Source organism: Contarinia nasturtii, unplaced genomic scaffold (genome assembly GCF_009176525.2).
Source record: "Contarinia nasturtii isolate CC-2019 unplaced genomic scaffold, AAFC_CNas_1.1 Cnas_scaffold_993, whole genome shotgun sequence".
Classification (NCBI taxonomy): Eukaryota; Metazoa; Arthropoda; class Insecta; order Diptera; family Cecidomyiidae; genus Contarinia; species Contarinia nasturtii.
In genome coordinates this window covers 633517-651440 of record NW_022198340.1, presented here as the reverse complement: position 1 = coordinate 651440, position 17924 = coordinate 633517, and the positions used below count along the sequence as shown (strand labels likewise).

At 33.9% G+C, this 17924-nt stretch overlaps 3 protein-coding genes and 1 long non-coding RNA gene across 9 annotated transcripts in view; 2 read left to right on the top strand and 2 right to left on the bottom strand.

Annotated features, from left to right (window-relative positions):
* The window catches only part of LOC116343298, a 42316-nt gene extending 35468 nt beyond the window's left edge, over nt 1-6848 (bottom strand). Inside the window, exons 1-2 of one of the 6 annotated variants that reach the window (XM_031771291.1) lie at nt 6817-6848; nt 3772-4113 (exon numbers count right to left, since the gene is read on the bottom strand). The gene's annotated coding sequence lies outside the window, so the exon portion shown is untranslated. Of the gene's footprint in view, nt 1-3771; nt 4114-5832; nt 6474-6494 lie in introns of those variants that run through there. The other 5 variants (XM_031771286.1, XM_031771287.1, XM_031771285.1 and 2 more) reach the window with 5 other exon arrangements.
* A 2248-nt stretch (nt 6849-9096) lies between these two features.
* Nucleotides 9097-10027, top strand: LOC116343413. The gene is made up of 2 exons (XR_004201328.1): nt 9097-9572; nt 9646-10027. It is a non-coding gene; the product is annotated as an uncharacterized LOC116343413 (long non-coding RNA).
* A 1498-nt stretch (nt 10028-11525) lies between these two features.
* LOC116343260 (zinc finger BED domain-containing protein 1-like) lies at nt 11526-13508 on the top strand. Its single transcript, XM_031771234.1, has 2 exons — nt 11526-11667; nt 11742-13508. The coding sequence occupies exons 1-2, from the start codon at nt 11603-11605 to the stop codon at nt 13459-13461; spliced, it is 1785 nt and encodes a 594-aa protein (XP_031627094.1). The 5' UTR covers nt 11526-11602; the 3' UTR covers nt 13462-13508.
* A 974-nt stretch (nt 13509-14482) lies between these two features.
* On the bottom strand, nt 14483-16169 carry LOC116343366 (lactosylceramide 4-alpha-galactosyltransferase-like). Its single transcript, XM_031771388.1, has 4 exons — nt 16092-16169; nt 15548-16028; nt 15050-15487; nt 14483-14976 (listed from the first exon to the last, which is right to left on the bottom strand). Exons 2-4 carry the CDS (start codon nt 15976-15978, stop codon nt 14598-14600), a joined length of 1248 nt encoding a protein of 415 aa, XP_031627248.1. The 5' UTR covers nt 15979-16028; nt 16092-16169; the 3' UTR covers nt 14483-14597.
* Between the last annotated feature and the right edge of the window lie 1755 nt (nt 16170-17924).

The window sequence follows — 17924 nt, the reverse complement described above, 5'->3', positions numbered from 1 at the left end:
TGTTTTGCTTGATCGATTTTTGCTATACACAGTATTCCGTTGTTCGTGTCATTTTTTGTCACTCATCTCCATTTGACCATAACACATCGCCCATTTACAATGTGTGCACGAAAAAACGGTGCTTTTTTTGTTGTTATGGCATTTTGCATTGTTTATTTGCGTGATTTTAGTTTTGGCGCTATCGAATCCACCATATCAAATTAGATTTATGAATTATTTATAAGCTTCGCGTATTACGTGTGAGCAAGTGATCGTTAGCAACTATTACAATATGGATTTTATGGTATCTGGAATGTGACGTATTTTTTTTTATCAACGATCGACTTGAAAGCGAGTTTCATTACGGAATTTGACGTGATGAAAGACAATCGCAAAGCAAAATAAATGGTCTTACGAACGTAAGACGAACTTTTCCGCACTGTTTAACCGCAGTACACCACAAACGTTTCTTTTTTTAAGCAATGGAATCATTTTTCAATGACATTCAAAAAAATATGTCTGACGTTAATTTTGCCATAGAAATTATTTTTGAAACACTTTTCATAACTAAAGTCACAAAAAATTTGGATTTTTGTATGGGAGCCATGTCTGTATGCTACCTTAATGGTGTGAAACTTTGCACAGGTTGTTTTTTCACAAAAAAATAACATTCGGAGGGTTTGGAGAAATTTCAACCAAAATTAAGAGTACCTCCCATGCGAAATATTCGTTTTTGAGCCAAAAACTGAAAATGTTGTATGGGAGGTACCCCTAATTTTGATTGAAATCTCTTCAAACTTTCAGAATGTTATTTTTTTGTGTAAAAAATAGTCTGTGCAAAGTTTCACGTCATTAAAGTAGCATACAGGCATGGCTCCCATACAAAAATGCAATTTTTTTGTGATTTTTTTAAGGAAACTGTATCAAAAATTGATTGTATCTCAAAACTAACCTCGGATTCGATTTTCTCGTGCCAAAAAAACCCCCAATACATATTTTTGAGTGTTTAAGTCTACATTAAGTATGACTTTTGGACGAAAATTGGACTCTTTTTCATAGGTATCACTACAGGCATGAAATTTTTTCCCATCGACCAAAGTCGCTCAAAAGTTAATGATTTCTATTCCTCGGGGCCCCCCAATCATCCTGTAAAGTCAGATTTTGAATTAAGTTTCTACTATGAGCGCAATCTTGCTAACAAATTTTGCGTACGACGTACAACGTACGACGTACAACGTACGACGTACAACGTACGACGTACAACGTACGACGTACAACGTACGACGTACAGATTAACATAAACAATGCTCAAAACGGCCTAATTCGGGTTCTCTGACCTCAGAAACGTCCAGAAAACATGTTTCTGAAGTTTTCAAAATTTTGACCGATTACAATACTTTTCACCTTACACTATGTGTGCGGAAAAGTAAAAAAAGAAGAGTTTTTATTGCGAGTGTCGTGAGAGCTTGAAATTTCTTCAGAAATTCTTTGACTTACCGCACTGTTATCAATATCATCCGGTACGATGTGTTTTATCTTTTTTGCTATAGCATTTTACAGATCTCTTTCTATTTGATTCATCTAACAAATGTTGAAACTTTCATGTGCTAATTGAAAAAACAAAAATCGCGACCGTGGCGCATTCATCAATTCGTTACTGTCCATCGAATTTCTTTTATTTTACACATCTTTTTTGTTTGTTTTTGTTTCGATGGGTTTTTTTTCGTGTGTGTCGCTGTATTTGGTGTCGGAAAACCTGCGTGCCATTGCAAATTGATTGAAAAATTGTACGTTTCTTTTGCAAGTTGGCGTCAACGTGCAATTACCCTGCCTGGTCTCACGCCGGTGTACTCGCTAATTCATTATATATTTTTATTGCCGCACGACGTGTTTGTTGAAAGAAAGGCGCAGATTTTGCTTGGCGAGAGTTAGAGAGAGAGAGAGAGAGAGAGAGAGAGAGAGAGAGAGACTAGCTTAACAGAATAAATAAATGCACCGACACTTTAATGAGTTGAACAAACCGCGCGAATGTGTATAACAAAAGCAACAGGGCACATTGTGCACGAGACGAGAATTAGAAAAAGTTCATTTCAATTCGAAATGGATTCACGTACGAAGAAGAGAAATGAACTTTTGTTGCGATTGCGCGTGTGCGCCTATGTATCATCGGTATTTTGATTCAATGCGTGTACGTGTGCGCTGTGTGATGGCTTCACATTTATGATTTACCCCGAAATAAAAAAAATCCACAACGGACACAAAGCATTAAGTCATAGGAAATAAAGTAATAAAAATTAAAACGAAAAAAAAATCACCATGTAGATGAAATGAATTGGACATTTTCACTTGTGGAATGGTTCGTAGTAGAAATTAATTTATTTTCATGTGAATGCATTCACTTTTCATCTCATTGATACTGACTGGCATATCGGTTTCTATTTCGCATATTGATTTCATTCATTCGCTCTTATTTTTTTCTATACATTTCGCTACGCACTTCGATTACCAAGAAAAATAATCACAAATTCAAATTGAAATGACAACGCATTCGTACGTAATGTTTGTGGTTGTGCTGGAAGAAATTCAGGCATTCCGATTTAAATTCAATTTGCGACATTCTCATACAAAGGCATTCTTTGAATTATTACATTGAAATGGACGTTGCGATTTGTAATTGAAAAAAAAAAACGAAAACGTCATATTACCCGCAATGCATACCGTATGTATTTCAGTGAGATTCATTTTTCTAATAGTAAAAAAATCATTGGTCGAGCACACGTAAATTCAGCGTAAAATCGCCACAGATCGACCACATATTGCTCAATTCAATGCTGTTGCCGTTGCTATACTTTCAATTGGTGCACCATTTTAAATAAGATCATTTTACGATAAAAATCTGTATTTATCATTATTTTCATTATATTACTTGCACTTATGGCCGTTATGCATGAATGTCTTTGTATATATACAACAAATGTGGGCTTTCGTGTGGCATAGTGATCGAGTTTTCAACCAAACCGATTTGTTCGTACCGACGAAATTCAATAAAATTGATTTAGCACACATTTCAATGAACATTTTTGTTGAAATTCTTCAATTTTTGTTTTTCTCTTTCACGATTAATTTGAGATCTTTTTTTGTCTATTTTGAACCTTTTTTTTCGCCTCAGTTTTTTTTTCTACTTCAATTGAATGAAGTCTTTAACCCGAGTGAAGTCACAATTTTTCTATTGGCGTTGTTTTCATCAAGACATTGGTTTAATTGAAAAAGAAATTCTTATTTGGGCCTTTGATCCATTTCCATTTCGAAATTTAAAGCGAAACAAAAATACTCACACAGAGATTAAGCATAATGCTATTTATTTGGAAAGTAAATCAAATGCTTTAAAACTAATTCCATGCCATTTTTATATCCGTTTTGTTTGGGAGCCAAAGAAAAGAGAGAGAAAAACCCGTCTTTATTGTTATGCACATGCTTTTGATGTGAATGATGTTATTGAAATGATGTGCGCGACGAAGTAAGCTTCGCTTGTTGCATGCTACCGTTCGCATTCGGTTTACAATGCCAAGAACATAGAAAAATGAATAAAGATTCACGATATAATCTGATTTCAATGGAGGAAATGGTAACACACCATAGTTATGATTTTCATCACTTACAATTCTACTTTCTGTGAATTGAATATACGCGCGCTTATGGGGCTTACTTTTTCTTCTTCTTGACAGTGCGCACCCATTTCAACGATAAATTATTACAATAACTTATTGATTTGAAACATGAACTAAAGCTTACCTTTGAATTCGTGCGTTTTAGTATTTTTTGTTTGTTGTGAAGAAACAAAATTATTTCCAGTTGAATTGAACGAGATTTCCACTTAAGCCTAAGTGGTAAAGTGTTCAATCGGCCAATGAATCAAGCTGTAAAAACCAATGAAAATGTTTTTGTGTCTTTTATACTTGTTGCTGTTTTGTTTAGGATTTTCTATCAGCGCCACTTCATATTTATTCAATTTCTTCTTTAACTGACTATCACTACAGTTTTGTTCACTTTGTCTGCGATTGATTTTGTTATGGTTAAATCTTTTTTTTTCCTCTCTCCTCTTCAGTCAGTGTGCATTTTTCTCTCCCGCAGCAACTATATATATTTTCAAATAAAAATTAGTATAATCGCTGAGAACTGTTTGAATTGCAGCCGTTTAATTTATTAGCCTCATTATTGATTATTGCATCGCCTGTTGATGCCATCGTCGATTGATGCTGTTGATTGACGGTACAAGAATTGGCCGACTCGATGTGATACACATCGAGTGGGGCCGAAAGCAAAACGGACGAGAATGGTTTCGAAACAGGAAACACACTGCCGCAATAACAATATATATAAAATGTTGATGGTGCTGGTGCGTGTTTTGCTCGATTTGCTTTCGTCGTCGTTGTCGTCTCGTTGCTTGATCTCGAGATCGGAGATTTTCTTAATGCCTTCACAGCGTTGCTTGCATTCGAGAGAGCCGAGTACCGTGCGGTTTAAATCTCAGTATCGCCTTTTTCCATCATAAAAATGTGGTTTATATACAAAAAATCAATAAAAAAATGAGCATTGTAAACCATTTGGATCGTAATTGAAAATCGTGGTGGCAAATCAATGTATTCATTATTATTTGTAAAAGGTATTTTGCATATGGAAATGGTGCACAGAAAAGCGCAACGAAAGAGACAGAGACAAAAAGTTGATCGTGTTTCATGACACGCTGAGCAAAAAAAAAATCACCAGGCATCGACGATAAATCCAACATTAGCTCCGGCTTTTTTTTTTCGTTGTCTTATAAATGCATGGAAATTACTAAAACAATATCATTTGAGAGATTTGTGCAAGTCTTGAAGGAGAAATGAATTCAATGAAAGCGATTTGCGTCTTTCGACAATGTAAATGCAGTGTGTATATGGAGCGCCAAAGGAAAATGTTTTCTTTCTATCACCTGCGAGTGTGAGTGTGCATGTGATTTGGATTGTTTCCACAAGACATGACATTCTATGCAATCGTTAAAAATTTTGTGCGCCAGATTCTACCATGAGGTTGTTAGGCGTATACGATGGTGTGAATGAGGTGAAACACACTATAAAAGAGAAGAGAAAAAAAAAACAGAAAAATATAAGGCACCATAAAGATAGATCGGTTTTCTTCCTTTTGGCGAAATTCAATGGCTTTCGGTTTCAATGCATCAATGAAACAATTTAAAAACAAAAATAAACTATTTTTTTTTATTTACTGATTGTGTATGCATAACATATGCCATTTCATTTAGAAAGGGTTGAGCAGCTGAACCGAGTCCAATAAACTGCCTACAGAAATATAGACGTTTTTCTTTGCTGAAGACATAAAAAAATATACAAAATAACTGCACTGCATAGACAACGAGCTACAGAAACAAACAGTTCAAGAGTGATATGCGGTACGGAATTTTTCATAATACATATGAATTATTTTCGTTTTTTTTCTCTCTGTAAATTAATTTGTGTGGTTTTACATAACAATGTCGGTTTCACCCGAAAACCAAAGCGCTTTGCAAAGTGTGAAACACTCGAAATTTTACCAAACCAATTGCAATCTCGTCAAACTAAAACCTTGTTTGAAGTTAAAAGTGGCGTTTTAGCGTGAAAAGACAAAAGTATCAACTTTTCGAATCCATCACACGAACAAAAACACTTGGCTTTTATGTAGGTGCCTCACAAATTAAAGACGACAAAAAAAAAACACAAAATAACTGCAATGAATAACGAATGATTTCAATTATTTAAAAGTGATGTGCCGTGTGCTTTTTTTTCTCTTTCATTCGCCGTTTTTTTCTCTCTCATTTACTTCGTTTAATTTTCGGCAATTATGGATTCAATTTCTCGCATCAAATGTTTATATCAAAAAAAAATCCATAGAGCATAACATTTAACTTTGATTTTGACTGATACAGTTTATTTTTATCGTTTCTTGTTGTTCACTTTAAAAATACATGCAATTTTGATTGTTGTTGTTGTCTTTCACAAATGCGCATGTTCGTTCATGTAGAGATTGAAAAAAAAAACTCTTTTCATTTGCAGTCAAGGAAACTCATTTGATTTTTATGTTTTTTGTCAAAATGTTCATTTCCTCATAAGTCATCTGCTTTGATCGATGGTATTAGTGTCATTCTCTAAGCTGTTGAAATGAAGAAAGACTTTTTCTTCCGTTCGTAATATCACTAAATCACATTTGTGCCTCGATGATCTCAAGTGTCAATCTATTAAGAATCTTCCGGTTTGATCGAATAATGTGAGCGCGTGTGTTTTTCGAAGAAAAAAAAAACTTTCGAGTTTTGCATAATATTTCTCACTGCAAAATGTTGAACTGAATTCATAACCGACGTCAGACACCACGCAATACAGTACCACAGAAACAAACAAATAAACAAAAAAAAACGAACAACAAAAGAATAACCAAATCCAAATAATTAAAATTGTGCACAAATAAGTTCCCATAAAAATTATTACAATTCGGTCGGTTATTATGCATTAGATTTTGCTGTAACACACCGTCATTCTTCTCTTCATTCAGTACGGGTTGCCAAATTAAAACCACAAGCACACGACGAGAAATATAGTCAAACAACACAGGCAGCTTTGCTGTCCAAAAATGATCAAGAAAAAAAAAACTCCATGAAACACACACCGCCAAAACTCTCAGCTTCTCCCTCGCTTTTGGCACTTTTCGCTATACTTTTGTCTGGCTTCTAAAAATCTTGACTGTTTTTTTTTTCTTCTTCAAAATTGAAACCGACAAAAATTGAAAATTCAAACAACAAAATTCTGTTACTGGAAATAATAATCGTGTGCGCTCGTTGCCACTGTTGAATGTCAACTGTTCGCCAGTTTGTATGTTCCAGCAGCGGAAAGTGTGCAAAAAAAAACAAGATCGGTTAGCGCGCGCACGAAAGATCGCAACAACAACAAGCGAAAAATGTACTGAACGCTTGAGAAACGTTGTGATAAAACACACACAATAAATGTGTGAGCGCGCGGTGCTCTTGTGTGTTCGCACCACATTTCAACCAGAACACAACAAAGCGAAATGGTTTGCCGAAGTAGCAGCGCCGCTGTTGCTGCGATCGATAAAGGAAAAAGAGTATTTCAACGCAGCCAAAACAATAGAGAGCTAAGAAGTAGTGAAATTGCCGCAACTCAGACTCTTTTTCGCATTTGTTTTAACCACGTAAACGCGTAATGTCTTTAATTTGTGCGGGAACTGATTTTTTTTCTACTTTATATTTCGTTCGTGGAAGCGCGTGATCTTTTATGTGAACGATATCACCAGCATGTGTGAATGAATTTTCGTTTGTTTCGGTTCGGTATGCAACACATGAAATATATGCATGGTGTGACTTTAAAACATTGCAAATGATGATTTTCGACGAATAAAATGCATGAAGTGCCTTGAACTGCATTCATCAATGTTCGAAAGCCAATCAAGACTATTGTTACAACTGAATCAGTCTGACAACGATATTACACAATATCATGCATCCTTACAAAATACACAATCTCTCTCCCTCTCGCTCTCTCTCCCGATCAAAACAAAATCGTAATCAATGCAAAATTTATGGCTTTAATCGTTTCCGTTTATTGTGAGCGACTGTACGGTGCGCGAGATCGAAGAAAAACCATGACTAAATTGTTTGTCTATGATAACCGTTTATCTTGTTTCAAAACGTATCATTATGTGATTTTCTGTTAACATATCGGAAATTTGTTTGCATGTAGATCAAGCATCAGTCCAGAAAAAAAGCCGTATGATCGATATAAACAAAACAAAAAAGCCATCCATTGCATCAATGAAAACGGTTTTTTATAATATTGAAACATTAACCGATCGCAGCTCCTGTGATTTAAAAAAAAATAAAGTGATAACTATAAATTATGCCGTTAAGACGTTTAGCCTATTCGCATTCTTTGAGTTTCAAAGTTTATTTTTCATCCAATCCAGTGCTGAGCATTTGGTGGCACACAAAAGGTGCACTTCATTGTACTAACCCCGCAAGCCCATACACATTCAAATGGGCTGCGTCTTTTTTTTGCTTCTATTATTATTTATTTCAAAAAGGCGATTTTCTTTTCATTCGTCTATTGAGGAACATTCAACTTCAATGTAATTTTGCTTGGGCGACCGACTACGTAATCGAAGTGCCTTTTTTTGCATTGTCCATATTGAATCGATTGTTTCAAATCTCGAGCACATTGTATACAAAGTGAAAAGCGCACGGAAAATATAAAAAAACGACTCCAATAGAATGCGTTGTATATAATGCAAAAGTCAATCGATCTTGTATTTGTTCGATTTGCAAAACCTGTAACAACAAGAAAAAAAGAGCGAAAAAATGTCGCTCGCAAATCTTTGTTTTCCAATTCAATGGTTTTCGATGGCATTTTTTCCCAATGCACACGCGTTCAATCTATGCAAATCGTTGTGTGCCGTGTGATGCGTACACGTTCGAACATGCACCTTTTCGCCACTCTTTTCAGTCAATTTATATTTCGTTTCGTCGATTGTGTGTGCGCGAGTGTGAGCGCACATTTTCGACTCCCATTGAAATGCAATAAAATTATTTAGAGGAAATTTGTCGGCAAATTTATTACTTCGTTATGTGACATTTCTCTCTTTTTTCGATCTCTCTCTCTCTCCGGTCGCATTCAAAATGAAAATGTTACGTTATATGATGCAAGTGCATATGATTGTTTCGGTTTTTTGTTTGTGGAAATTCAATAAAACAACCAAACGGGCAACGATTATGGGGTTTCAATTGAATTTAAGAGGAATTTTGAAATACAATTGCAGAACTATCTACATCATAAAATTAATAGAAATAAACGATTTGTTTGCAATCAAAAAAGACGGACTGAAATGATTCGAATTTCGCATTTGTTCCAGACTCGCAATTACTTATATAAACAGGTTGTATTCTTCAAAACACTTGTCCAAATATTCATCAAAATAAATCTATTTGTCTTTTTATATGTCAAATATTGACATTTTTCAATTTTGAATAAGACGAATGCGTTAATCAAGACAATTTTGGAAGTTCAGTTCGAATTTGATCGTCTTTGGATTTGGATCTCACAATTAGTACTTTTGCATCTCACAATACTCTAAATCAGTGAAATTTTCATAAGATAATGCAAATAAAGATCTTGTTCTCATTTTTATTTGGGATTTACTTTGGAATTTTGTTGGCAGCTTTATTTTCATTGAACCCAAATGTGGAAATGGCAATAGTAGATCTGAAAAAAATCCGAATATTGTTCTTTTCGACGACAATGATGACAGAGCTGGGCATAATGTGCAATAAGTGGATTGAATTGCATAAGAAACGCCGATAAACATATCTTCTGCGGTTTAATTAGAATAATCGACAGAATTAATCGAAAATAATACCGACGATAATGAAAATAAAGACAAAACAGAAATAAATCATCTATAAATAACCGCTGAAAGAACACAGAATTTACATTTTTATGGGTTCAATAGCCATTCCACCGTTTGCACGAGCAACAGTTGTGTAATCGTTTTTCAAAACAGTTAAGTAAATATTTATCATGGTGATTTATTTCTCTCTTCTATGTTATACATTCATTTGTTTCGATATCGTAGATCACACTTTGTTGAAATAATGACTCTGATGCAGTGAACAATGATAAGAATATAGAAATAAAATACAGGATAGTGTAGCATCGCTATATGGATATTGCTATAAATCATACAAATAACAAAACAATCGCGAAGCAAATTGTCAACGAAGATAATAAAAAAAAGAATATTTTATATGGATTTAATCTTGAAATTGATAACATGAAGGAAGATTAGCACTTCAAATTTCTTCTGAATACTTACGCCGATGCAGAGCGACACGAGCAATAATCGAGTCAATTTAATTACGAGTTCTGCAAATTATTTAATCATGTCCAGTGTTTTATAAATAAAAATGTGGAATTTTTCTGAGGAATTTCCAATAAAGTGTTGATTATTAAAAGAAGATTATTTAAGATGCGAGAATGCGGTTATTTATCGTGTGACAAAGAATGATTCAACAATTTGTTAGCTTATTTATCAAATTGTGGTATTCCCCCCACGCGTTCAGAATGCCTTGCAGCTCGATATCACAACACCGGTCATATCCGGAATCTATTTGTTTGCTGAATCATTGCATATCGGTAATAAACCGTATTCAATAACATTTCAAATGACCTTGTCATAAGTTCCAGTGGAGTGGGCCTTCAAAAATCCAAAAATAAAGTTTTGCAATCATATTTTCGCTTGATTTAATTAATTAGCCGAGTTATTGCTCTTGTTTGTTTATTTGAGAAGAGAACAATTAATGTCGGTTGAAGAGTTCAAAGATCTGGCATCAGTTTTGGGCGACATGAAAGAGCGTGGAAAAATAAACAGAATTCATTGAAACAATAGAAAAACAATTCACATATATAGAAAACTCAAAAACAAAAATCACACACAAAGAGCTATGGCGGTGACGGTCGCGTCGTCAGATGAAAAGCTTTATCAAAAATTAATGGTTGTTGTTTTACCCATTCAAACAAATCGCTTTCAGCTGCGGTGAAAACAAATATAAATCTCGTAATCTGGATGGTCTTGAAAAACAAAAGCAAATACATGTACTTTTTATTTTATTAACCCGAACAAATTGTAAATATGTGTGAATCAACGTTTTGATATAATCATCTTCGTCTTAGTAGGTACGTAGAGAGAAAGAAATGTCTCACCGTTAATCAGTTTTAACACTTTCTTCAAATGCCAAATGTATAGAGGCTACTGAACTCACGGACGAATCCCAATTAAAACTGAAAAGAAGAAAATTAATTTTCACCAGATAATTTCGTGCTCAACTTGACTTTTTTTAACGAATTTCCAAGCTCACTTTCAAAGTCAAACGGATTGATTTACGACAAAACTATCGACGCACACGTGAGAGAGTGCCAAATTGCACGATGACTTTGAACCACTTGCGGCGGTGGTAACAGCTGGAGAAGAAAAAAAGCTTATCAAGTGTAATCGTCATAAATTAAAAAAGAGCATTCATTGTGGGTTTTTGTGCGATTTTTTTTTTTCAATCTATCTCAACATGAAACGACTGATGATATAAATGTGTGAACTTCTTCGTTTTCAAAAAAAAAAAAAACGAAATCCACACTAAACAGTAATAATTTGCAGTGCGATGAGTTCAACAGCTGTTTCTGTTTGTCGATTAAATAAATGATTTCTCACACACTGAACCGCATTTATCTTCATTCGTTTCATACTCAAATTCACTCCAACATTGTCTCTCATTACGTTCAATACGAAAATGAATTCGAAAAGAAAACTCTGTAACCTCCATTTACTAACGAAACAACGGACCGTCTCCATATACACAGTGAACTCATACAGTTCACTGCTCACGAATGCTTCGCGATTTACTCACACCAAATAATAACGACGTCGGACTGTCATATGAAACGTCATATCATTGTTTACCTATTTTTTTGAGTCTTAAAACGCGATTTTGACCTCTTGTGAAATAATTATTTCCGTAAAAAAAAGATTATAAAATCCTATGAATCAAATGCGATTTTCATTGAATTCTGGGGAATCTCGGGGAAATGGCAACAAACGAACCAAGTAAATATTTAAAGTTGTAGCAAAGAGAATGAAAAAGATTGATTAAAATGGTTTTCTCGAATAACTTGTTTCAGACATGATTCAGACGATGACGACATCACCGAGATAGTTAGAATAGATGACAGCGATTCAGATTCGGAAAACGAAAATATTTCGCGAAAAATAAAGCAAAAGCAAGTTGATAGCATTGTCATTCCAGATGACGCGACTCCATCGACATCACGTCAAGCGATGCAGTCCGGGAGCGTCTCATCAAAAAGCGAAGCTGCCTCAAGTAGCACTGACAAAATGCTGTCATTAGTAACTGAATTTATTATCGAAGATTTGCACACAACGTCAATCGTAAAAGATTCGGGATTCAAAAAGTTAATTTCAACATTAAAACCGGACGCTGTACTGCCATCACAAGACGATATACTAAACCATATTCTGCTGCTTTATGGAATCGAAAGATCAAATTTGCTTGTTCAGTTGCATTCAATCGAAAACATATCAATTGCAATCGAACGTTGGACATCATTCACAGAGAATACATATGCCACCGTCAAGGCGAATTTCATAAATGATGACTTTGAACCACAATCCTACGTTTTGGCAACAGTACAATTGGGAAATACAAATTCATTCGGATTATTGAACGACAAAGTTATCGAAGTGCTGAAGCATTGGGAAATTGAAAAGAAAGTGGTGTCAACGGTTTACGATTGGTATCGACCGCCAGTCGATTTCTTGTCACCGTGTCAATATCAAGAATTAGGTAAAAAAATGTGTTGCTTCGCATTAAAATTACAAACAGCCATCGATAATAGCCTCAACAGCATTCCCGAAATTAAAGCAATCATTGAGAAGTGTAACCAATTGGTTTCTTACTTTCTGCACAACAATGTAGCCGAGATTTATTTGAATAAATATCAAAACTACTTGGATCTGTCATGTGATCAGTTAGTTCAAGCGTGGTCGGACGAGATAAATTCGACTTATTTAATGTTGGATCGACTGTTAAGTCAAAAATTAGCAATCGATTCGGTGCTACGAGACACTGATGCCACTGACGCCACACAGGCTGCTGAGCTACAATTGAATGAAAATGAATGGTTGATTATTAAAGAAATGGTTGCTACACTCAAACCATTTCAATTGGCTAAACTTGTATTGTATCGCGTAAAAGAGCACATTGACTCAGTTTCCGTGGTTAAACCAATGATTTATTCGTTTTGCACGAATTTTTTGTCGCCCAATAATGAAATAAATCCCGTACCACTTTTAAAGCAACGAATCAAAGAAGATCTTTTAACGAAATTTCAATTGTACGTTGGAGAAAATGAAATGACCGCACCAGACTACTTTGATATTGCAACGTACTTGGATCCAAGATATAAAAAACAAGAATATATGAGCGATGAAAATCGAGAAACCGTCAAACAATACATACATGATGTGTATTTTGCAAAAAATGAAACTACAAGCAGCGGAAAACCATCGAAATGGGCCATTTCATCGAAAGCACTGAGCATTTTATTTCCATCTGCACCAAATGAAAGCGAAAGTGAGTGCTTGCGATATCACAACGAACCGGAAATTGACAAAAATTTATCGCCGCATAAATGGTGGAAATTACATGAAAGCAAATATCCAATTTTAACTACAGTGGCTAAACGCTATCTATGCACGCATTCTACATCAAAATCTATTTTTACATCACGCAATGCATCGCTTAGACGCAAGAATCTTTCACCACAAATCGTTGATAAACTTATCTTTCTTAATCATAAATTAAAATTTGATATTATTTAAATTTAAAACACGGTTGATACTGATGAACAACTTTTGATTGAAATCTAAGAAAAAAATTACGAATTTTCAACATTGTTTTATTTTATGTATTTTTGAAAGTATTTTAAGCGATAAACTTCTTGATCTGTATATATACAACTTCTGAACATCAATAATAATTGAATATCAAAATAAACAAATAATTTTTTTTTTTTAATTATAAACAATATTTATTTTCACCAAACATTTGGTTGACACTTTCAAGGGTTCATCTAAGGTTTTTTTGAACTTTTTATTTAACATTCAAAGGTTTTCAAACCTAGTTGCTAAATTATTGAAATTCACTCCATTTAACACTCAAAATTTTGCAGAAAATATTGTTTGCTTCCAACGAAATGAAACTTATCCCTTGTTAAGCTTGTACTAAACTGACGAAATAAACTTCTTAAGAATTATTTTTCATCAAATGATCATTGTTTCTAATTGAAATGTGAACCTTATGAATGACATCTGTAATTATGTATAGAATAGACTGGCCCAAAAATAAAAATGTGTATGGTATCGAAATATCCCATCCGCTTTGGTGAAATACATGAAAAAATACTTTCCTCGATTAACGAATTTGGGCAATTTTAAAGTCCAGAAAAAATGTCTTTTCCGCCGTAAAAAAGAACGAATACGAAAGAAACCGAATATGAAGAGTTTTGCGATACAAGTAATTTTTGATACACTTTTCAAACAAAAATCTGAAAACATCACACAAAATTTGGATTTTGTATGGGAGCTATACCTGTATGCCATCGTACTGACATGAAAGTTTGCACATGTTATTTTTTCCACAAAAAATAACATCCTGAGAGTTTGAAGAAATTAAAAAAATCAGGGGTTTCTCCCATGCAGAATTTTTTCGATTTTTGGCTGGGTTTTGAATTTCCTCAGCCAAACATCGAACAAGATGGCTCCAAATATACCTATAAAATACACCAAATGTATGATAAAAACGCTCATTCCGAAAAAATTGAATCCCTTACAAAATTCATTCCCAACGGTAAGAAATATCATTTATTGAAGATTTGTCATATAATAATACGCATATTTTTTATTTACATGATTAATTTGGATTGTTTTTTTTATCAAATGTTCAGTGATCATTGTTTCTAATTGAAGTGTAAACCTGATGCTCCAAAGGATTTCGGGCAAAATTTCTTTGACATAATGGTATAAAATGAGTCTGGTTCAGATTTCAAAATGTCGATCTCTCGTGTAAGACTGCTCCATAAATGAATTGCAACCGTTTGATCTGTTACTTTCTTGAGCGCTTGTTTAACGATTTGAGGATCTTTATTTATATGTTCGTCTGGATTTAAGGGAAAGAATTCCACCTGTGGCATAATTTTAAGTCCCTCACAAAATTCAGGTAACATCCTTTTAATCATCTTTGGATACTCAGCTTTACATATTCTTTGCGCTACTCGTCTTAATGCCCCCGGTCCATTATGTGACCAACTATTTGGATCATATTTTTCAATACACTCTCTATTCGTAAATAAAAAAAAACGGAATTATATTTCTGCATGAACTTGATTATTTTTGCTATAACAAAATTTACCTAAGAATCATGTCCATTATATTATGACCAGTGCCATTTGAAGCAAAGCCGAGAACGGAAGCATTTATTTTGTCTGATTTTTCCAGCGGCATGAAGTTCGGGGGTAGCTCATCGACACTTTTTATCATAATAAAGTCCATATCAAAATAAATTCCACCGAATTTGTAGAGAGTTAAAAATCGAATATAGTCAGACATTTGCGTTTTAAAATATGGTGACAAAAAGATTTGATCTCTTGTAACCCATTGTTCCGCCGGAGTGTTTTTTGAAAAATCATAAATGTTCAAGTTTCGAAAGTGAACATTTCGAAACGATTTTAGTATGCCAATCAATGATGAATTAGACTTATTTGGCGTAAATCCGACGGGCGAAACGAACAAGACATATACATCACGATTTGGATTTTGAGTTGCAGCTGATTCAATCGCACATGTTTCTCTAAAAAATATGAAGAAAAAGTCCAGTATGATTTAAAAAAAAGGTTTTAGTTGTGAATACCTGGCATTGAGCGTAAATTGCCCATCATTCATACATGACGTTGCAATGAAAAAAATGGACGTGTCTGGTTTTGGTGGTGATATTTCAATGTCGTCAATAAATTGAACATTTTCCACGGGTTTTTCTAATTCGTAACATTTTTTATCTCTTTTAATCTTTTCGACTTGTGCTTTTGTATAATTCAAGTATCGAAATTCGATGGATATCAATTTTGGTTGAATTTCCTTAGGTTCAATTTTTCGTTGGGATTCATTCGGTATAACTTTTGAATCATTTTGTACGTTAAAATATTTATTACTTGATAAAATAACATAAATATCGTCTTTTTTGTGCAATAGTGTGACCAATAAAATCGTGATAATTATTGGCACAATTAATATTTTCCGAAAACTGCTCACAGCATATCTTAACACTTTCACCGAATGATTCATTTCAATGTAGAAATTCAACACCACAAGAACTTCTTCTATTTAACCTGAAACTATCGATTGCATTAAATTTGTTCGAAAAATTAAAAAAATAAACAAAAATTTATGACATTTACACCGAGAAAGAAAATGGTAAAAATTTAATGTCAACGGATCAATTGTGCTCAATTTCATGAGAAAATCTCATGTGTTCTACCTCTACTACCTATATGGATCACCGATAAATACATAAGAAATGAGTGATACCATTTTTCAATCAGTAAATTTGTACCGATTTTTTTTCACTGTACAAACAGAAATAGTTTTTTCTTTCATTTGGGCCAATTGAAATGTGTTTGTTTATATAATATTAGTTTTTTTTTTATCGACCATAACTGTTTATAAACAAATAGTAAATTGGCTCTTTCTTTGATAACATTCTACAGTCCGCCAGTCGACTCTTTGTTATAATTTTAAACTAGGTTGTTTGTAGGTTGATGAATGTGTGTATTGCTAAAATGATTACAGTTTTTGGTGAATTACAAAATGTTTCAATACACAAACATTGAAAGTGTTAGAACTTTTATTTGTTATGTAGGCATTGAACTGTGAAACTATTTGCGGCAAATTTGCTCTGAGCAAACGCAGATGGCAAAAAACAAAAGCAATCAGAATAAATCATTTTACTATCTATACAAATTTACAGATGGTGAAATAAACCATACTATCAAATCCAAATTTGTTTCGCGGCCCCTCTAAAGCTTATCACTTGATAAATGACATCTGGAATTGTGTATAGATGGTAAAATGCTATTTTTCTATGATTACTTCTGTGTTTAACCTGTTTAACTGATTTAACCCATAAATAATTCAAAATTTTTATGTATGTACTTACACTGAGAGCCACGATATGAAAGACAATTTCATTACAACACTTCACATGTACTGCGCGTGCGAAATTACAACAAACGAGAAATTGTCGAAAAAAAGAAATAGTCGTAAATGATTTTTGGGAGTCATCTTTGACAACAAACTCAACTTTATAAAACACATCGATTCAATCGTTGTCAAAGCAACATCAGCACTCGGATTCGATAAGAGATTTTGCTACGATATTCCTGATGTCAATACTCTCAAGTCATTATACTGTGCTCTCGTGCAATCAATCTTGGAGTATGGCTGTTTGGTATGGCTCCCGTACCTTGATATACACAAGAACAAAATCGAATCGTGCCTGCGTCAATTCTCAATGTTTGCTCTCAAGGAGTATCCAAATATTTCAAATGACTACAGGATTTCATCGTACAGCACTCGCCTAGGCAAACTAAACATGCAATCACTCCAAAGGCGCCGTATCAACGCATCAATTCTATTCATTTTCGACTTGATGCAAAATAACGTTCACTGCCCATCACTGAAGACTGAAATTGCCCGCAATCAAAATGGACGTAACTTAAGATGTGTGGAGTACTTCAAAATCAATGACAAGAACTTCAAAATCAATCCATCAGTACCAATCAACCAAATGTGAAAAATGTCAAATAAGGTCCACGAACTATTTTCAACGCAATCAAAAAAAGATCAACCTTCAAAACTCGACTTTTAGCCTTAAGCGATGACCATTTTTCTAACTTGTCATTGGTGTCTAACTATAACACTGTTTTCTTTAACGATCTAATGTGATACATTGTGATTTTTGTAAAGATATTAATTATTTATTCATCCAATTATTTATTTAATTATTTATTTATTAATTATTTTCTGACTCATTGTAACCGCGTGCAATTTGAAATTTTTTTAGTATTTATAAGTGTTTTTTGCTGTTTGACGGTAATTTTAACAGTTTACTATTAACTATTAGCTATTACTGTAAGAAGTAGCTAATTAGTTATTAGAAATCTTTATTAAAAGATGTGGTTTTTAACGGTGATCAGATGTATACCAAATGTGTATCATTGATTCATACCTTT